Source organism: Patiria miniata, unplaced genomic scaffold (assembly GCF_015706575.1).
Source record: "Patiria miniata isolate m_02_andy unplaced genomic scaffold, ASM1570657v1 HiC_scaffold_7, whole genome shotgun sequence".
NCBI lineage: Eukaryota > Metazoa > Echinodermata > Asteroidea > Valvatida > Asterinidae > Patiria > Patiria miniata.
The window spans coordinates 29,499,487-29,515,840 of NW_024037074.1; the positions used below are offsets into that span (position 1 = coordinate 29,499,487).

At 41.5% G+C, this 16,354-nt stretch overlaps 1 protein-coding gene across 1 annotated transcript; it reads right to left on the reverse strand.

Annotated features, from left to right (window-relative positions):
• Positions 1-5,217: 5,217 nt before the first annotated feature.
• LOC119745100 (collagen alpha-1(X) chain-like) lies at positions 5,218-6,195 on the reverse strand. Its single transcript, XM_038221323.1, has one exon. The coding sequence runs from the start codon at positions 6,193-6,195 to the stop codon at positions 5,365-5,367; it is 831 nt and encodes a 276-aa protein (XP_038077251.1). The 3' UTR covers positions 5,218-5,364.
• Between the last annotated feature and the right edge of the window lie 10,159 nt (positions 6,196-16,354).

The window sequence follows — 16,354 nt, forward strand, 5'->3', positions numbered from 1 at the left end:
ACCAGTCAGTCTCACCATCCGGAGTAACCACCTTAGCCAGTGTGTTGGCGTACATTGACTCTATGGCACGGAGTAACAGGGGAGGAACTCCGTAGGCCTTTAAGATTCTTAACGTTATTCCCCGATGTATGGAATTAAATGCCTTCTTGAAATCGATAAATGTGAATACTGCTGCTCGGTTGTTTAATTTCACTTTCAGGATAATGCGTCTTAGAGCTAGGATTTGGGCAACGGTTTTGCGCTTCATACGTCAAACGGAAGCCGTTTTGGTTGTTTCTGAGCACTGGATCAATGTCGCCTCTGATGCGATTCAGGATCAAACGGTACATTTTTGCAATGATGCATGAGAAACTGATACCTCCGTAGTTGTCAGGGTATGAGAGGTTACCAGCCCTGGGCACTGGTAAGATCTTTTTGAGCGACCACTGTAACGGCTTCTGATTATCCATTAAGGCGATGCAACACATCTCCAACACTATGGCGTCAAGGTCATAGTTCTTGAGCACCTCTGGTGGAATGTCATCCGGCCCTGCTGCCCTACTCATCCGAATCTTCGACCTCTGGTGTGTAGGTTGTAGGTTGCTGACATGGGCTTACCATAACTGTGTTTCCACTCTTTCCTAAGGGGAAGCTCCTGCTACCTGCCCTTCCTTTGCTTTCCAGCGTCCAGTTATTTCGTTGATGACCTTCCAGCCCTCGCCGTAGCGTAATCCACCGTGCTACGCCTCAATTATTTGAGTGTTTTCATTGAGGACCTCTTCATTTCAGTCGATCATAGGTGTAGAACAAATGTTGTTTTTCCACACTATGAGCTTGCTTGTTCTCTTCATTGTGGCCTCTGTCGCAGGACAGGCGTCCCTATATGACAGCCTCTCTCGCAGCTGCGATGTCTGGGTGCTTCGACTGAAGAGATTTCTTTACCCTCTCCTTCTTAGGTACCACTCCACTATCTCGTTCGCTTTGATGAACCTTCCGCACCTCTCAGTAGGGTCCTCTTGCTCCTCTATCAACTGGTAGTAGTTGCGCATCACCACCGTGTAGCGTTTTTGAATATCAGGGCGGGATGAGAACTCCTTCCCGTTGTACCTAGTCCTACCGCTCGGCTTTGGTACTCTGAGACTTAGACGCACCCTCATGGAGACTATTCTGAGGTCTGAGCCGACGGAGTTGAATGACGAGCACGATTCAGAATTCAGAATGATGTTCCTCCACTTGCTACGCATTAGAAGGACGTAGTCTAGTTGACGCCTCATCCCCAAGCCTCTGTCTTGGAAGGTCCACATCTTTCCCGATATGAACTCGGCTAGCAGTGCTCTTTTTCTGTTCGTAACATCATGAGGGTAAGTAAACGGTGCATCTTCAAGGCCCATTCTAGCGTTGAAGTCGCCCAGTATCATCAAGAAATTGTGAGCCGGCACTCCCATTACTGCTTCTGTAAGGGCCTCGTAAATTTTCTCAACCTGTTTTTGTGGTGCAGCGTTGGTGGGCGAGTGGACCCTTCTGGATACGCCACTGCCCACATTATACCCCACCAACAATAGAGCTAGCAACCCATACACTCCCAAATATATATGGGCGTAAATCAGGGAGTAGTGTTAGGTAGGATTTATCCCCACACTTTCTTTTAATAAGTGGGATGCTTGGCCATTGGATCACCCCCCCCCCCCCGCGAGTGTTGTGATGAGAATAACAAAAAATAATCAAACAAATATGTTTAGATAATTACAAAAAAGAACAAACAATACACACGCTCAATGTGTTAATGGACGTAAGCGCGTAAGTTTGCATTGCGCGTGTATTTTTATCCTCAACAGCGCCAACCTCGTCCCCAGTGCTTACTTTATTTCCAACCTCGTTTCCAATAATAAGCCATGGATAGGAAACTTTCTTCCCGATCATGGTTTGATACCGCTATTGGATAGTAATGGATTTGTATCGTGTACTTGCATCATGTGTTTTCGCGATCATTCGTCCACGCCTTCTCGAAAATACTAATTTCCTTTCCAATATTGTTGACAATATATGACACCGCATACAAAAACAAACGCAAATGTACACACAGGCAGGCACCAGACTATTGCTCATTTGCATACGTGTTCAAAAATCTTGCACATGCAAATGATCCAATACCAGGGCAAGGGCGGATCCAGGGGGGGGGGGGCAAAGGGGGCCATGCCCCCCCCCAAAAAAACAAAATAAAAATAAAATCGAAACCAATTTTAATTTGTTTTTATGTGACATCGCAATAAAGGCAGGCAACCACCATCTTTTCCTCAAAAAAACTTTGGTTAAAGTGGTCAGAAATTGCCTCAGATCGCACCACGGAGCATCTAGAATCCAACAAAAATTTCGGGGCCCTTAAGAGGGCGCCGCACCCCACGCCGTAATTTTTTTGACCCACTTTTTTGGGGGACCAACATTTTTGTTGGCCCCCCAAAAAAACTGTGTTCTGGACCCGCCCTTGTACCAGGGTGAAAAAAACAGGTGTGGTGGGCGCGTACTGCTCGACACCCTGGGGACGAGGTTGCAACAGCGCCCTAAGTGTCCCCTGCTGTCCATCCCCCACCGATTTTCGAATTCCACGGTTTGCTGGCAAGCAGGCGGTGTGTTATCACCGACCCCCCTCGCTTATACGGATTTATGCCTCTAGTGCCACCGATCCTAACTGCACCCCCACCCACCCTCAACCTAATCTCTGCATCAGATCTTTAACTCCAGCCCCAAATTGAATCATCCTGACTTACAAAAGGTCCAAACCTCAAAAACATACACACAAAAACAACTGGACTTTTTCTGCAATTCTTTTAATAGCAAAGCTATATTGATAAATCAATTACAGATTAAATGTTACTTCTAAGAAATGTGTTCACGAGAGTCAGATTAGTATATCTGAATCCAAGTGCAATGTTTGAAAAGTCTTTGTCCGTAAACTCGATTGAGTTCTTCGAAACATGGAGTGTAAAACAAGCGTGATTTTTGATACCAAAGAAATCAAGCCGAAAGGAACTTTAAAAACACGGCATGTAGTTTTCCATATTATCAAAAGCTGGAGGTTTATTAATTATTTACATTTTTCTGAGTAGTTGTATTCGATACGTATCGCATTATTATAATTACTTTGTGTTGTAATTTATTGAAACTGTCAAACAGAGCTATAATAATCAAAATGTACTAAACAAATTACGAAACACTTTTTTGAGGACCAATTATAAACTGTTGCTGTGTTATGGGCCCTTCCTGATAAGCGTTAGACAACAATTGTTTGTTTTTTTCTGTGATAGTGTTACATTTAAAAACAAACATTGCAATAAATCAAAAACAATTATTTGATACGAATTCCCACAGTCAATACTATAGCTGCAATTAAACAAATCACGGGAGGAAATCAATAAAATAAATTATGAAACTTGAGAATGTTATGGGTCATAATTATTGTGCAATTCAAATGCAAGCTTATTAAAACACCAACACTTGTGAAGTTTAATAAATGATAATGGGGCGTGTCCCCACACTGCAAAAACTGTGGTGTTAATTAAACACCATTTGGTATCTATATAGGACTACACGAGTAAAATTTAACACCAGATGGTCCTGTAAAGATACCAATGGTGTAAATTTAACACTGCAGTTTTTGCAGTGCACCCGCCCAAGGAAGAGCCTCGAACTCCTTATCTGCGACATTCAAGTAATTGAAGTTTGGATGATTAGATAGACGTTTATTGGGAAATCCGTTTTAATCCGGTGTCATGATCAAACAACAAAACTCAGAAACCTGAGAGAACGTACGCAATCTCTCAGCGCATCTTGACAAAAGGGCAACCGGTACGTTTGTTCTCAAGTGAATGGCGATTACAAGTGACAGATTTATTGATTTGTATTTATTTTGAATTTGAACTTTGGTAAACTAATCGTCGGCTGCCTAGTCAGATTTTCAATTCATTTCATATTAAAAAAAAAATCCATGACCAAAATGCATTTGCATTACAGGAGTATCTCTCAAATAACAACGTATGCTTGACAGTGAATGTAATGTTTACCTTATTCGAACAAAAAGTAAAAATTTGCGATACGATTTTCTTTCATGACACATCTTCTATTTACATTATTAGATACACATACAAACGTTTCAATCAGGATAATATAATTTCAGTACTTTTAGGTAGGCTGCAAGATTATGATACTTAAACGATACCATACGGTGCAACTATTAAGTACTCAAAACTCATAAATCATAAACAATTATTTGATACGAATTCCCACAGTCAATACTATAGCTGCAATTAAACAAATCACGGGAGGAAAATAATAAAATAAATTATGAAACTTGAGAATGTTATTCATATTGTGCAATTCAAATGCAAGCTTATTAAAAACACCAACACTTGTGAAGTTTAATAAATGATAATGAGGCCTGTCCCCGCACTGCAAAAACTGTGGTGTTAATTAAACACCACTCGGTATCTATATAGGACAACACCAGTAAAATTTAACACCAGGTGGGCCTAGATAGATACCAATGGTGTTAATTTAACACTACAGTTTTTGCAGTGCGCCCGCCCAAGGAAGAGCCTCGAACTCCTTATCTGCGACTTTCAAGTAATTGAAGTTCGGATGATTAGAGAGAAGTTACTGGGAAATCAGTTTTGTGCTGATGTCTGAGGCATGCATGATCAAACAACAAAACTCAGAAACCTGAGAGAACGTTCGCTATCTCTCAGTGCATCTTGTCAAAAGGGCAACCGATACGTTTGTTTTCAAGTGAATGGCGATTACAAATTACAGATTTATTGATTCGTATTTATTTTGAATTTGAACTTTGGTAAACTAATCGTCGGCTGCCTAGTCAGATTTAAAATTCATTTCATACAAAGAAAACGACTCTATGACCAAAATGCATTTGCATTACAGGAGTATCTCTCAAATAACAATGTATGCTTGACAGTTAATGTAATGTTTACCTTATTCGAACAAAAAGGAAAAATATGCGGTACAATTTTCTGTAATGACACATCTTCTATATCTACATTATTAGATGCACATACAAACGTTTCAATCAGGATAATATAATTTCAGTACTTTTAAGTGGGCTGTAAGATTTGCATTAAATGATACTTAAACGATACCATACGGTGCTACTATTAAGCACTCTAAACCATACTAATCCAATGCCGTAAAACCGATCTGCGTATGCACTTATTAAAGTACATGTAACACAGTATTCAACTGAATTATTTTGATAAAATTGAAAGAATTTAAATTATACACTTACTCATTATAGATGTTGTTTCGGATAGACGGTGGAGCGATTGAAAATTCGGCGATGCGCGTGATCGTGTATATACTAGGCGTGGTTATTGTGTTTGACTATTTGGGGTAAAGGAGGAAGCCACTGAATGAGGTGAAGTGAAATGAATCACTACCCGCCCGACCGAGTACGGTAAGATACACCGTGTCTTCACGGTGCAGCACCAGCACCGCGCTTCCCGACACCTGCTCTTGATTAGTTGAATCCCCGCTATATCCAGTGACAACCCAGTCGCTGTTTTTCTTTAGATGTATGTTAAGGGTAGTACTTGAAGTATACTCAAGCACAGAAAATGTAAACACGTAGGTGCCCGGCACTGTACAGGTAAATGTGCCAGTCTCGAGATCGAAGCTGGTACCCGGCAAAAGCGTCTGGGTCTGCTGGAAGGGCAAACGGGTGTCGCGACTCGTAGAGGTATCCGAGCTGCTCGTCCTCACCACGGTGAATGCTACCCGCTGGTTGGAGCCGTCTGGTGTTTGTCCTGGCTCACCCTTCTGACCTTTGACACCAGTTTCCCCGATTCTTCCAACGATACCTGGTACACCTCTCGGACCTATCTTGCCAGGCAGACCAATCCCATCATCACCTTTAAACCCCGTGTTCCCAGGAGCTCCCCGCTCACCCATAGGTCCAATCGGCCCAATCTCACCTTGCTGTCCTGCATCGCCCTTTGACCCCGGCTGACCGTACGGCCCCATCGGCCCTACTGGTCCAGGCAGACCTGGTATGCCGGGTATTGCGGCAGGTCCCTGGCAGCACTGTTGACACACCTGAGATGCAGGACCCTCACGGTCCGAGGAGGGAACCGGCCCAGTAACGGAAGCTCGGAGATTGACAGAGTTACCCAGAAGGAGGGCGATTGAAAGAATGGTTGCCCTGTAATTGTTCATCTGTGAAGAATAACAATACAAAGTAAATAAAAAAAGAAAATAATAGGGAAAGATTATATAAACAAAATATTGAGGTCAGAGAAAATTAAGAAATTAAATTAGAATTAGACTTTTGAAACTTTGCCGTCGTTTAAATTGAAAATAAATTTATATATTATTAACATGTGAAAAATGTGAAGATTTTCTCAAACATCACTGATCAAGTTCGAAAAGTTTGATTTAAACATTCTCATTTTAAAGGAATTCATTTTCCTGAGACGAAAATTAAGGTAACAGTTTGGCGAGCATCGCCGAATTATTTAAAACGAATCCGCTCTTAGTCTAAATTGAAGTCTAAATCGAAGTCTAAATTGAGAATGTTGCTAAACAACTTTGGAAGTCTGACTAGTCTGAAAACGGACCGCTGGGGAGACTATAATTAATTAAGGCCAAAAAATAGTCGGTCTCTGGTCAGCGCGCGCGTCAATTTTAATTATGCGCGTCAATCCTTTTTTTCCCAAAGTGTTCCGCGGTAGCTCCAACAGCGTCCTCTATTCCCACACCTCCTCAAATCTTCTTACCAAAGAGTAACAAGGAATGGGAAATTGCACCAAGGTAAATGATCGAGAGCACCAAGGCAAATTATGGAGGACACCAATGTACATGAGGACAAAAAAAAAAAATAGTACCCCACCCTGTCTGTACAATCCAAGCTTGAGAAGAAAAAAAAAGCCACGTCGCCGCATCAATTCCGGAACTTTGGTCTGACCAGAGACCGAGTATGTTTTTTTTTGGCCTAACAAAACTTTTTTTTATTACGATCATAAATTCTGAACGCAGGAACATGATGATCGATATTCCTTAAATTTAAAAAGACTTTAGGATAATGGCCAGTTCTCTACATTTTTACATTTACATTTATTTCATTTTTTCGGGATACATTTTGTTACAACAAACAACAAAATTAACATGAACATTTTAGACAAAACATACACAGTATAATATTTAACCATGCTCCCGCTGGATTACCTTAAAGAAATATGGTTTCTGTCGAGGAGCTCTCAAACTGATTAAATATGACACACTAAACACAATCTGCTATAGTCTTGACTCAAAATGTATCAATACATATGAAAAGATAATTCTTCCACCAAATCATCTCTCTATTGAGATGCTTGATTGAGGTAATTAATAAATAATATTCACTTACCTTTGAAGTAACGTTTTGGAATTCTATCAGGACAGGAATCCTCGACACTCGAGCAGATTGCTAGCTGAAAATAATACCAAAAAAATACTAGTCATTCAAAATTCACTCGGAGATGACTTGGGGACTGGTAGGGGAGGCATAGCTTAATTTCACACGAAAACACCGCAACAAATCTCTGTGATTGCGGATTGAGTTCTTTTTTTTTCTTTCTTTTTTATTTCAAGCCAATTGTGTTCTCCAACGCCTAGCCCCCCCCCCCCCAAATATTGGTTCTAGAACCGCGCCTGCCAACGGCTCTGACTGGACTCACGTTTGAGCAACAATCATCTTTGTTTGAGGATTTACTAGTTTGGAATCAAACGAATAAATCACAAAATGAGAATTTTGTCGAAATATGTCACCAAAATCAAGTTTAAGTCACGTGAGATCATATCGCAATGTCCGGACAAGTACCTATATCATGACAGAAACTTTGCAATGTCATAAGTGAAGATATGACCGGTTTCTAATTCCCTTAAGTCGTTCGGAAAACCCTTGTTTAGATTTGGTTTAATTAAAAAGTGACCCCACGTTCACGTCACGCTGTTGTACGTTGTTGGAGACGGAATTCCTTTACGAGAATCAAAACATTGCACATACATTTTTTTTCAAAATGTACCCATCTTCTATCTGAACTGAATGTTCAACAGGTTCCTCAAAATGTACGTATCTACTGAGCTGAAACTTCAACTGGTTAAATAGATGTTAAGGACCTTACTAAAGATATTTAGAAATTATGTTGCTTCTAACAAACAAAATGCACCAAAAGTAAATGAACCTATGTTTCTCATCCTATGTGGCTCAAAATGTGCTTGAATTTGTGGTTGTGAGAATCACAGTGAGCTTACATTTTCTGCATTAATAACGGAAATTGATCTCATACCAAGGAAGTAGTGGCGAAAATATTACAGGTGGCATTCAAGTTAACAGTCGTTACAAAAATAACTATTTAACCGGGTGGGAAATTAAAAGTATGTCCCAGAATATATGTCAGATTTACTGCACAATACTTCATACATGCATGAAGCCAAATGGGCCTTATTGACGACTTGGCCATTTTTGTTGAGTTCCCTGAATGTATTTCATTAATTGTTAACTGTTGAATGGGATGGCGCCAGACTTTTTATGCATGCATAATGCAGCCTTATTTTATTGTCAGTTTTTTTTAATCTGGCTTTACACATTAGGGAACGTTTAATTACAAGTTTGAAATTATTCACTGAAGCAGAATGGACTTAATTAGTAATTAACTTGCTGTCATTTCTCTACACAAGTTCCAGAAACCAAGATTTTACCTCACTCTCAATACAATATGGCCGCCTCGTTTTACCACTATCGGTGTTTCAAAAAATATTCAACAGAATCTTAATACATGTAGTGGCATGTTGAGTGGAACCCCTTACATGTAAACATCACTAAATTCATCCCAGATCTTCTGTTTCGAATTTTTAAGGCTGAGAGCAGAGCATGCAGCAGGGCCGAATAATGTCTACAAATATCAACTCTATACATGATCAGAAATAAATCCAGTTAGTTAAAGCAATTTGAACTAGAATGAAGCTGTTTGCATGATCATCCGGTCCGTTCATATTTGCGCCTTCTAATAGTGAAACCATAGAGCGTTTGTTTCCGACAAGCTACACTGTTATTAGCAATGTTTGAATGTAATTATAAATCATTGACAGAAAATGGCGCGGATCGAATATTAGCGCGCTTGCTTGGCTGTGAACATCCGTGTATCAGTAGTCACGCAATATCAGTTTCAATTGAAGTTTTGTTCAGAAAAATCGTGTTTTTCAGTCCTCCAGCAAGTACAGTTAGAGAAAGGGGACATTTCAAGACTGCTACCGCGCTCAGCAATAATCTTACAAAGAATCCCACGCTGACTGAAATAACACTATGTGCAAAAAAGGCAACTTTTTTTGTTTCTGAAAAAGAAAAGAACAAAACAACAATTAATTGTTTCAAACACTCACCAAGCAAATCTCGTTCTTGCAATCAGTTCGCTCGGGTTGTCGTCTGAGGGTGAAGAGGAGCTGCGGTCTTGTGAGGAGTGAAGAGGCCGCTCATGGCTTAAATATTGCCTTAGATTTCCCGAGCAGTGACTGGCCCGGTTTGTGATTTGCCCTCAGACATCACCGACTCGCTTCATGTTACTGAGACGGAAGTGATGTCAATTATGTGGTTGATGCTATACAGTCAGAATCAAAATTTGTGTCACCGACACTGAAATAGCCGCATCTTATTGGTGGGTGTGGATGTCGGTGACACGTACATCTAAAACGCACGATTTGTGATTGACACATACAACCTGTCAATCACAAACCACTCACTGGTGATCACTGACTTGTTGGGTGATTTACTTTGATTGGTGGATAGAAAATTGACGTACACTGGCCGTGATTCATTAAATGTTCAGTTGGCACTTCAGTCCATTGAATTGTATCGATTAATTTAGGATTGCATGAGGAATTAAATCGTAATCAAGATGGCGGACAAAGTAGATTTAACTTAAATCTGTGAGCGCCCGGGTGCATTATATATATGCACTTAACTCAGATGAAACGTACTTCTGTTATACAACAGTGCATTTTGTTCAAGTCAGGATCTCAAATTAGAGCACAAGGGAAGAGGAGAGGGGCTAAGGTATTCCACTGGTGTGTGGGGGGGGGGGGGCAGTAAGGTGGAAGGGGAAGAAGGGGGGAGGGGGAGAAAGTGAGGTGGGGGGGGGGAGGGGGATGATAGGGGGAAGGGGAAGGGGAAGGTGGGGGGGCTCATGTACCCCGTGTCTATAGTTGTGGCCATGGGTAAGGCATTGCTAGTTCTTTTTGGGGATTTTAAAGACTAAGATAAATTACATACAAGTTGGAAGAAAGTTCAGTGAACTTCGATGAACTTTGCTGTCAGCCTTGTATAATATTTTAGCAGCCTTGTATTGTTGGACGTGCGTTTTTAGAATTGTGTAAACCCCAGTCCGAATGAACCTTCCCAGAAATGCAGGAATATATGATGTGCTATGATGGACCTACAAAGCACAATTAGTTAGCTAAAATAATAACACAGTTCAACAATGGAACGTAAAATAAGTTAAGATAGATATCCCCCATATAAACAAGATAGGCATGTTTTGCATGACCAGATTTCCTGTGTTTGTTATTTAATGACTTTCGCATAACGAGTCATCCTGAACTTTAGCCTTGGTGATATCCGGACAAATTAATCACTCCAGAAGGTGTCATTCTGTTTGTTTAATCATCTCGACAATTAATAATCTCTTAAGCAATGGCGTAGCGCCGATATAAGTGTGGGGTGCAGTCGTTGGACGACCACAAGCCCCTCCCCCTCCTCCTAAACCCGGTGAAGAAAGCCACTGATGTGTTTAGGGGCTTAACATAAATGGCTATGTTCCGAAGCCGGAGACAAAGCCTAAACGTACAAAACGCCCGAAGTTAAATTAAAGGGAAAATACAACATTTGCAAACATCAAAAAATAAAACTACCAAATCATTTTGAAATACCTTGCTGGACTGTTAGTGAATGACAGTGTAAAGCATCCTGTAAAATCATGGCACATGGTAGACTGTCATTTTCAGGAAAAGTGGTATTTTTGTATCAATTTCCAACGCTGATCGGCCGATCAGCGTTGGAAACAACTGGCTTTTTTTCAAATACTGGCCCCAATTGACCATCGCACTTGTTTGCAATCGATTACAAACCTATGAACGGGTACAAGCCAGCTAGACTGGTTCCCTGACCTTACAATTCCCCCATGTATGTAAACTGCTCTGTTTCTTCTTATATGGAGTCAGGGAACCAGACTACAGGAAAATGATCGTTTTTCTTGGTTTTTATAGCATTTTCGAACCCAAAACCTCAAAAAAGTCAGTGTAACTATATTTGCTATATATTTCCAACCCCCCAATTCCATCCATTTCTGAAAATTACAGCAAAAGCAAATGATGTATATTCCCTTAAAGGCCAACTGTAGTAAGGTGTTTCCCAAACTGCGGCTTCGTTCCGTTTTCGGCTGCAGGCATGCAGTTTTGCAATGGAGCTGCAGCTCTATATATGGAATGAAGCCGGGACGTGGAAAACCTCGCAAGTCACTTTCTCGGCGTGTGCATTATAGTCTCCGATCAAAACGCCTTGCTGTTTCGCCTCTCGGTCATATACCGGTGAGAGTCAGGTTGACCTTGTGAAACGGCTACAGGTAGGCCATTATTTTGATCAGCAGAGTTAATTCCTTGTTATTATTTGGGGAACCGTCAACTTGGAACTGGTGAAGATCTCGGGATGGAGAGGATGTTGAGTGGAAATGGACGCTACGTAGCTATTGAGGGCATTGCTCTAGAATATAATGTTCTAGCATACACGCGTGCGTTGATTGTTAATACTTCAAAAAAAAACATTTGATAGAAAATTGCAAACATAAACAAAACAATATGTTTATGGTTGTCAGATAAGAGAAACAGTAAATAAATACAGTAATGTATTACCAATACTAAATGTGAATATGAAAGGTGCAGATAATTAAATGTTAATAGTCAATGACGAAAATATAGAATAATAACGGAATAAATGTGTGCTTGCGAGGTGTTAAACACTATGTTAAAGACTGATCGGAGCCTGGAATGCTGATAATTACCTAAGGCGAAGCAGCGGGCAATTTTCAGCATTCCAGCTGACTCCAACCAGTCTTAAACATAGTGTTTAATACCGACCTAGCACATATTTATTCCAATTCATCAATAACTTTTCGGTCAAAAAATTTCCAAAAGTCAAATCTCGTTCGCCCACAGGTGGGCTCGAGTATGGCTTTTTCACTTAATTCTGTCCGGCACGAGGGGGGCCAGTTCGTCTGTCGATGCTACACCGGTGTCCTTTTGCAACACCTCGGTGTTAGATATTTTTGGTCTTCCTCGCCTCCTGTATCCTTGGGTTGGTTTCCAGAGAATGACTTTGTGTGCCTCCAGCTCCGAGTGCCAGTAACAGTGGCCTGCTAACTGCATCCGACGGGCTGCGATTTTGTCTCCGACTCCATCGTAGGAGTTAGAGTCCATGTTTTACATCCATATAGTAGCACTGATCGATGGTTGCCAAGAAGAAATAGATTTCTACGTTGCGGCTAATCGTGGAACTCCACACTTTCTTCGTGTCAGCCAGTGCCCTCCATGACATTCCTGATATTGATGTCCTGGTCACTAGAGTTGATCCACGCGTCAAGGTACTTAAAGTCAGGGACCTTATTCAGCTCTCTACCCTTCATCAGCGTCTTCAGTGGGATGTGTTCGGGCGTGTTGTAGATTGAACACACAGTTTTCTTTGTGTTCAGCCTGAGCCCTACCTTCAAGCACTCTGCTTCTACAAGGTGTAGGAGTACTTGCACCTGCTCGACTAGGTCAGACATCAACGCGATGTCAGCAGCAAAGTCGAGATCCGTTTCTGTGACCGCTGGTTGCCTTTTCGATCTTCTCTGAGTGACAGTGAATCTGAGGTCGGTCCCCCTCCCATGTATGGCTCTACCCGAAGGCATAGTCGAGAACAATGATAAAGAGGAAGGGTGCTAGGGTGTCGCCTTGGAGCACCCCTGCTGTGGTGTCAAACCAGTCAGTCTCACTATCCGGAGTAACCACCTTAGCCAGTGTGTTGGCGTACATTGACTCTATGGCACGGAGTAACAGGGGTGGAACTCCGTATAGGCCTTTAAGATTCTTAACGATTCCCCGATGTATGGATCAAATGCCTTCTTGAAATCGATAAACATGTGAATACTGCTGCTAGGTTGTTTAATTTCACTTTGTCGATAATGCGTCTTAGAGCTAGGATTTGGGCAATGGTTTTGCGCTTCAAACGGAAGCCGTTTTGGTTGTTTGTGAACAGTGGATCAATGCAAAGATCAATGCAATTGCCTCTGATGCAATTCAGGATCAAACGGTACATTTTTGCAATGTTGCATGAGAAACTGATACCTCCGTAGTTGTCAGGGTAAGAGAGGTTACCAGCCTTGGGCACTGGTATGATCTTGTTGAGCGACCACTGTAATTGCGTCTGATTATCCATTAGGGCCATGCAACACATCTCAAACGCTATGGCGTCAAGGTCACAGTTCTTGAGCACTTCTGGTGGAATGTCATCCGGCCCTGCTGCCCTACTCGTCCAAATCCTCGACCTCTGGTGCGCTGCTTAGTAGGTTGCTGACATGGGTGTACCATATCTGTGTTTCCACCCTTTCCTGAGGGGAAGCTCCTGCCTCTTGCCCTTCCTTTGCTTTCCTGCGTCCAGTTATTTCGTTGATGACCGTCCAGCCCTCGCCGTAGCGTGCTCCATCGTGCTACGCCTCAATTATTTGAGTGTTTTCATTGAGGACCTCTTCATTTTAGTCTATCATAGGTGTAGAACAAATGCTGTTTTTCAACCCTATGAGCTTGCTTGTTCTCTTCATTGTGGCCTCTGTCGCAGTACAGGCGTCCCTATATGACAGCCTCTCTCGCAGCCTGCGATGTCTGGGTGCTTCGACTAAAGAGATTTCTTTACCCTCTCCTTCTTAGATACCACTCCACTATCTCGTTCGCTTTGATGAACCTTCCGCACCTCTCAGTAGGGTCCTCCTGCTCCTCTATCAACTGGTAGTAGTTGCGCATCACCACCGTGTAGCGTTTTTGAATATCAAGGCGGGATGAGAACTCCTTCCCGTTATACCTAGTCCTACTGCTCGGCTTTGGTACTCTGAGACTTAGACGCACCCTCATGGAGACCACTCTGAGGTCTGAGCCGACGGATTTGAATGACGAGCACGATTCATTCAGAATTCAGAATGATGTTCCTCCACTTGCTCCGCATTAGAAGGACGTAGTCTAGTTGACGCCTCATCCCCAAGCCTCTGTCTTGGAAGGTCCACATCTTTCCCGATATGAAGTCGATGGGCTGGCAGTGCTCCTTTTCTGTTCGTAACATCATGATAAGTGAACGGTGCATCTTCAGGGCCCATTCTAGCGTTGAAGTCGCCCAGTATTATCAAGAAATTGTAAGCCGGCACTCCCATTACTGCTTCTGTAAGGGTCTCGTAAAATTTCTCAACCTGTTCTTGTGGTGCAGCGTTGGTGGGCGAGTGGACCCTTCTGGATACGCCACTGCCCACATTATACCCTACCAACAATAGAGCTAGCAACCAATACACTCCCACCAATATGGGCGTAAATCAGGGAGTAGTGTTAGGAAGGATGTAGCCCCACGCTTTATTTTAATAAAGGGGAGGATTGGCCATTGGATCATCCCCCCCCCCAGTGTTGTGATAAAAAAAGTCAAACAAATCAGTTTAGGTAAATACCAACAAGAACAAACAACACACACCCCTAGTGTGTTAATGGACGTAAGCGCATTTTTATGCTCAACAGCGCCCCTAGTGTCTCCTGCTGTCCATCCCCCACCTCTTTTTGAATTTCTACGGTTTGCTGTCAAGTAGGCGGTGTGTTATCACCGAACCCCCCCCCCCCACTCGGTTATGCGGATTTATGCTTCTGCCCACCAACCCTAACTGTACCCCCACCGACCCTCAGCCCAATCTGCATCTGATTTTTAACCCCAGCCCCAAATTGAATCGTCCTGACTAGCAAACAGTTCAAACTTCAAAACATACACAACAACTGGACTTTGTCTGCAATACCTTTAATTGCAAAGCTATTTTGATAAAGCAAAACCGTTTAAACATTACTTCAAAAAAATGTGTTCGCGAGAGTCAGATTAGTATCTCATCATTTATTACTGTAACAATCGATTTCAATCCAAGTGCAATGTTTGAAAAGTCTTTGTACTTTTCCATCAATTCGATTGAATTCTTCAAAACATGGATTGTAAAACAAGCGTGGTTTTTGATACCAATGAAGTCCAGCCGAAGGAGCTTGAAAGACGCGGCATGTAGTTGTACACATTATCAAAAAGCTGGAGTTGTATTGATTATTTACATTTTCTGAGTAGTTGTATTCGATACGTATCGCATTATTATAATTACTTTGTGTTGTAATTTATTGAAACTGCCAAACAGAGCTATTAATAATCAAAATGTACTACAAAAATAAAAAAAAAACACTTTGCTGAGGACCAATTATAAACTGTTGCTGTGTTATAGGCCCTTCCTGACAAGCGTTTCGACAACCTTTTTTTTCTGTAATAGTGTTACATTTAAAAACAAACATTGCATAAATCATAAGCAATTATTTGATACGAATTCCCACAGTCAATACTTTAGCTGCAATGAAACTTGAGAATGTTATGGGTCATTATTGTGCAATTCAACTGCAAGCTTGTTAAAAACAACAAAACCTGTGAAGTTTAATAAATGATAATTGGGCATGTCCCCACACTGCAAAAACTGTGGTGTTAATTTAACACCATTCGGTATCTATATAGGACAACACCAGTAAAATTTAACACCAGATGGTCCTATATAGATACTAATGGTGTAAATTTAACACTGCAGTTTTTGCAGTGCGCCCGCCCAGAAAGAGCCTCAAACTCCTTATCTGCGACTTTCAAGTAATTGAAGTTTGGATGATTAGATAGACGTTTGTTGGGAAATCCGTTTTGTGCTGATGTCTGAGGCATGCATGATCAAACAACAAAACTCAGAAACCTGAGTGAACGTACGCAATCTCTCAGCGCATCTTGACAAAAAGGGCAATCGATACGTTTGTTTTCAAGTGAATGAGGATTACAAATTACAGATTTATTGATTTGTATTTATTTTGAATTTGAACTTTGGTAAACTAATCGTCGGCTGCCTAGTCAGATTTTAAATTCATTTCATACAAAGAAAAAAAATCCATGACCAAAATGCATTTGCATTACAGGAATATCTCTCAAATAACAATGTATGCTTGACAGTGAATGTAATGTTTACCTTATTCGAACAAAAAGTAAAAGTATGCGATACGA

Excerpts from the sequence above, each read along its gene's own strand:
- LOC119745100 (XM_038221323.1), bottom strand. The coding sequence starts at position 6,195 with ATGAACAATTACAGGGCAACCATTCTTTCAATCGCCCTCCTTCTGGGT.